We start from the raw sequence: 6,000 nt of genomic DNA, 5'->3' as shown, positions 1-6,000 counted from the left end.
GGAAAAAAAAATAATGCATGGCCGCTTAGAACTTCCGTATGTGTGTGCGTGTTTCTCTCAATCTTTTATTGGCTCAGTTGTTCATGAGATTGACCAACTGCTGCTCCCCCTGCTGGTTGAGTGCGTTTAGAGAGAATGTTTGTGTGTGTATGTTGTTCTCGTTGATTGAGTCACACACACACACCATGCCAATGTAGGGTTGAAACCTCCAGCTGATATCTAGAGCTAATTACTACACTCATCGTTTTATCTGCTCTTATCTAATTAAGCCGGAGAGAAATAAACACTCACAGCGCACGTGCGCACACACACTGCACGCACAACACAAACAAACACCACTGTCTGGTTCCGTAAATCAACAAAGCAGTGTTTGTTCAAGGCTATTAAAACAAAGGAATACTGAGTTTGATTAGTTCATATTAATTGAGATACTACAGGCAATATTTTTGACTTTCAAAAATTCTTAAACCACAAATTCAAAAAGAAAAAAAAAAATCAGCAATTTTTTTTTTAATAGAATGAATGGGGAATGGTTTAAAAAAGGATACAAAACAACCATAAAAGTTTTGTAATGGTGGTCAGTAGGACCAGTGTTCAATACTCAAGGTCTTATGAAGTCATACAATAACTTCAAGGCTGGAATACACTGCACAATTTTTAAAACCGGTACAGATTTTAAAACACCAGGCATCATATACTTGTGACTTTGCAAATGGTTGCAGAGAAAAACTGGGCATCATGCAATAAATGATTGAGGATCACACACTAACAGATTTTTTAATTCATTCCAAACACAATACACTTCCAGAGAAACATCTGAAACATGACAAATTAAAACAATGTGAGCTCAAAATATCAAAATGTTTGATGCCCTCTGCTGGATAAAATAAAAGTCTGAAGCTAAAAAAAATTGTGCCCATTATACACTATGCAATTTTCTATGAAATCTGTCAACTCCGACTGCTTAAAATCTGCAGACCAGGGCCCTTATTTATCAACAGTGCATAGAAAAGATTCTATATTTTGTCCTACGAATGAAATTTAGAATGTGCCCAAGTACAAGAAAATCCGTATTTATCAAACATGCGCACGCAGTTCTTACGCACATGAGTAAGCAATCATTGTTGATAAATCCCACATGTGCGTAAGTACCATTCTCGTTCACCGTCATTTGCATTCGGAAACGCCTCCAATGAACCATATATGGTGACAACACCTCCCTTTATAAATCACGTGAATGTATGTGTCCTCACCGAAATCATGGGAAAGAAAGCGGTACCGACTGAGAAGCCGTTCTGTGCTCTCACTCTCAGCGCGGTCTTTGAAAACGTGTTCTCTGCAGAGCGCATTGTTTGTCAAGTTTTCAAATAACGCAAGATAAGCCATTGCACAGTCTGAGACAAACATTTGTCACAGCTGTCCTTTATAGGGTTTGACAGCAGTTACACAACTTGTCGGTTTAAAACTAAACAAATTATAAATGGAATGTTTTATAATGAAAGGAAACACAGGACATGTGGATTGCTTAATGCATACTGTGACACACTTAAATGCCTTTTATGTGTAGTGTCGCTATTCTACCACTAGATTCTCTGCGCTGGAATACACTGCACAATTTTTAAAACCGGTACAGATTTTAAAACACCAGGCATCATATACTTGTGACTTTGCAAATGGTTGCAGAGAAAAACTGGGCATCATGCAATAAATGATTGAGGATCACACACTAACAGATTTTTTAATTCATTCCAAACACAATACACTTCCAGAGAAACATCTGAAACATGACAAATTAAAACAATGTGAGCTCAAAATATCAAAATGTTTGATGCCCTCTGCTGGATAAAATAAAAGTCTGAAGCTAAAAAAAATTGTGCCCATTATACACTATGCAATTTTCTATGAAATCTGTCAACTCCGACTGCTTAAAATCTGCAGACCAGGGCCCTTATTTATCAACAGTGCATAGAAAAGATTCTATATTTTGTCCTACGAATGAAATTTAGAATGTGCCCAAGTACAAGAAAATCCGTATTTATCAAACATGCGCACGCAGTTCTTACGCACATGAGTAAGCAATCATTGTTGATAAATCCCACATGTGCGTAAGTACCATGCTCGTTCACCGTCATTTGCATTCGGAAACGCCTCCAATGAACCATATATGGTGACAACACCTCCCTTTATAAATCACGTGAATGTATGTGTCCTCACCGAAATCATGGGAAAGAAAGCGGTACCGACTGAGAAGCCGTTCTGTGCTCTCACTCTCAGCGCGGTCTTTGAAAACGTGTTCTCTGCAGAGCGCATTGTTTGTCAAGTTTTCAAATAACGCAAGATAAGCCATTGCACAGTCTGAGACAAACATTTGTCACAGCTGTCCTTTATAGGGTTTGACAGCAGTTACACAACTTGTCGGTTTAAAACTAAACAAATTATAAATGGAATGTTTTATAATGAAAGGAAACACAGGACATGTGGATTGCTTAATGCATACTGTGACACACTTAAATGCCTTTTATGTGTAGTGTCGCTATTCTACCACTAGATTCTCTGCGTAAGCATGCTCAGAGGTGTGCTTATATTTACACACATTTCTACGTTTAAGTACAAGTTGGTAGATACCACACTTTGCGTGAAACTCTTCTTACGCACTCATTACGCACACATCTGTGCGTACGCACTGTTGATAAATGAGAGCCAAGGTCTGAATTTTGACAAATAGCACAGACTCTTCGAGACTGGAAATCGAGACAAAAGCCGTGTAGTGTATTCCAGCCTTTAACGTGATAAACAGGCTGTTATGCACTAATATTCCTCCCCTCCATTCGGCTGCTAACTGCGCTACTGGATCGAGTCAGTGAGTTGAACTTAAGAACCTAATCAGTCCGATTTATGAGAGAATCATTCACACAGTTTTGTGAACTGGATCAAAAGATTCATTGAACAGATTTGATTTAAAAGACTGATTTGGTCAGGAATCGAACATTGCAGAAACATGCAAAGTAAAGTGACTGAGCGAAGCACATTTCAGTCTGTTTCTCAGACAAAGCTATCATATGGCTTTAGAACTCTTGGAATATAGTATATAGAGTCATGTGAACTACTTCAATGATACTTTGATTGTGCTTTTTGTTATTCTTATTCAGTTTCTTTATGTAGCATAAGAATTCCTCCAAAACACAGGACTGGAACAACATTGGAATGAGCAAATGGGTGAACTATCCCTTTAATGCCCGAGAACAAAAACATGGTTGACAAAGGCAAAGAGAGATAGAGTACTATCTCAGAAGAGAGAGGGGCTCCACCTGCTGTCTCCATACACAATGAGGCACAGGGTAGAACGTATGATGATACACCGCATCATCATTAACCACCTTAAAAGTTGTTCATTTTCATTTCGCAAACAGTAAAGCACAGAGCACATCCCACGAGTGCCACGTGTCCTACCTGAGTCATTGCGTAAGTATGAAGACATGGCAGGGATGAGACAGGACTGGCTGAGCAGTTCCTGCAGGACAGATGGCAACAGTGAGCTGCTGTGACCTCTGACCTCTCCTGAGAGGGTCTCACCAGATCCTATGCAGCCTGATGGGTTGATATAGCTCGCCAAAACCTGTCAGAGACACAGTATGTACCCTCACATATCCAAACAGGTGTAAAATCTAAATCTCACTTGCATTACTTCCATGCACACACACCTGTAAGAGGCAGGTAACGTGTTCCTCCTCCAGACGTTGTTTGGTCAGAGCCTGCTCAACATCCCAACCTGACGCAGTGGAGCCTGTCCCAAAGCCTGTTCCTTTGGCCCAGTACAGCTGCTGTTCCTCTGTGGTACCACCGACATGCCCGCTGGAGACCTGCGGCTGCAGCACAAACACAAACTCAACTGTAGGTTTCACAGTTGATCATTTAACCCTTTTTCTCTCATCCTCTCAGGTCATTCATCAAAACAGTCACAATTTAGTTGTACATGAAAACTTTAAAGGGGTCATATGATGCGATTTCAAGTTTTCCTTTCTCTTTGGAGTGTTACAAGCTGATTGTGCATAGATAAGATCCCTGAAGTTGCAAAGACTAAAGTCTCAAAACCAAAGAGATATTCTTTATCAAAGTTAAGACTCTGCCATGCCCCCTAAAACGTCTCGTTCTAACACGCCCCTACATATCGACCTCACTATGTGGAAACACAAAGATTTTTGTGGACCGAATGGCATATAAAGGGTGTGTGGGTTAACACTGACCTCACTGGAGTTGGCACTGCCACTGGGCACTCTGGGAGCATGATGACTGAGGGCAGATAAGCAGGCCAGGATGAGGTGGATGGCACCGATCTCAAGAGCCATACGCCTCAACAGCAGCCCGTCATCCGTAGTGAGGGGAGTTGAGCTGAACAAGGACCGGAGCACGTGGAAGGGCAACGTGGGTAGAACGTTAGCAGAGGGAGACTGCAGGATGTGACCTTGAGGAAGATAGATAGATGGAGAGAATGAGAAGTCATTTTTAGATGAGAAAAACCTACCTTCAACAATCAAAACATCATTTTCTCTAGCATCCCATAACAAACTTAACCAGTCAACCAATACATCAAGCAATCAGTTGACCAATCAACAGTCCAGACTGACAGAAATACACAGTTGGCAGCCAATGGAGGCTCAATTAAACCAATCGATGACGCAACCGCGCAGTAATCTAATCAATGCTTCCCGTAAAGCAAATGCAGAGTTGTGTGGATTTTGCCTGTAGGGTGTTTATGTATAACAGCCATTACAGAAGTTTGATTCCCGGCTGAGGGTTTGTGTGGACATGTGAGAGTCTCTCTGAACTAGTATCGGTGGATATGCTAGGGTTTTAGATGGATCATAGAGTATCAGATCTCCATATATGCAGTAGCTCTATTTCAAACCCTAATGAGCTGCTTCACTGAAATGCCCTTCATGGTTAGCACGCTAGTTAAAGGTCAATCACAAGAACCACACCAAAAGCGTTTTTTCATCTGAGGTGCTGAAGAGACTATGCAAACACTCAAATGGTAGATTCCATTAAAGTCCCATGTTAAAGCTGCAGTCGGTAACTTTTTTTGGTTAAAAATGATCCAAAATCAATATTTGAGCAAATACATAACCAGCCAGTGTTCAAAACTATTGCCTTACTTTAGCCTGTTTCACAACGGTTATCTTATAATGATGTTTTCTAATTTGAGTGGTACGGGTAGGTTTTCGCGGGAAATTCGAGCAATACCGCTGCGTCATTACGTCACATCTGTAAACAAAGAAGTTGTCCCGGCTACTAGGCTATTGCATGCGAGGATCCTGCAGGTGGCGGATCGTTTATAGCCTTTTCTCACAGCAGCTGGCATAATTAAATTTATCATTTTGATGGCGGATTGTAATCCAGAAAGGATTATGTGTTTATGAAACACATGTGAATGAAATTTAATTATATTCCAGTTTTAAATGTGCTTCTGCTTAAAGATAGCCTGGGATTACACAAGATTTGTATTTTAAAGACAACCAGTTCGAAGGGAGCATAATTAGCTTTTTGGGTTAAAATAATTTCTTAATATGAAATTCGCGTGGTATGACAATTAGAGATTAGACTGTACAGAAATTGAAATCTACTCGCTTCTACACACTATATTCTAGTAATGTCACATAATGCTGATGTTGTTAACATTAACAATTTGAGAATAAAGTATAACAATAATAATAATTTGCACGGTTTGATGTGATATGAGCTAATTTAGATTAAATCACCATTGGTAGTGCGATTTATTGTAATCCTTTTTTCCTCAGTTGGTCAGAACAAACGTGGCAGACTTGTTACTTGTTCAGATGACAATATACGGTGAAAATTCTTATTTGGGTCATATATTTCAAGACGTAGGCTAGAATCTGTGATCTGCGAAGTACAGTAAATATCCACACCGGTGCGGTGACTGACTGCCACACACATACTCCTCATACTCCTCAAAATATTACATTCATCCGCGCTGGAGCC

The 6,000-nt window shown here is 40.2% G+C and overlaps 1 protein-coding gene across 1 annotated transcript in view; it reads right to left on the bottom strand.

Moving 5' to 3' along the window:
• The window catches only part of LOC107553750 (baculoviral IAP repeat-containing protein 6-like), an 81,330-nt gene that overhangs the window by 1,397 nt on the left and 73,933 nt on the right, over positions 1-6,000 (bottom strand). The window contains exons 63-65 of the mRNA XM_016236065.1: positions 4,245-4,462; positions 3,702-3,866; positions 3,426-3,616 (exon numbers count right to left, since the gene is read on the bottom strand). Of these exons, the coding sequence (XP_016091551.1) occupies positions 3,426-3,616; positions 3,702-3,866; positions 4,245-4,462 (574 nt within the window). The remainder of the gene's footprint in view (positions 1-3,425; positions 3,617-3,701; positions 3,867-4,244; positions 4,463-6,000) is intronic.

Source organism: Sinocyclocheilus grahami, unplaced genomic scaffold (genome assembly GCF_001515645.1).
Source record: "Sinocyclocheilus grahami isolate Dianchi unplaced genomic scaffold, SAMN03320097.WGS_v1.1 scaffold18.1, whole genome shotgun sequence".
NCBI lineage: Eukaryota > Metazoa > Chordata > Actinopteri > Cypriniformes > Cyprinidae > Sinocyclocheilus > Sinocyclocheilus grahami.
The sequence above is the reverse complement of the archived record's forward strand: the minus strand, read 5'-3'. Positions and strand labels throughout refer to the sequence as shown.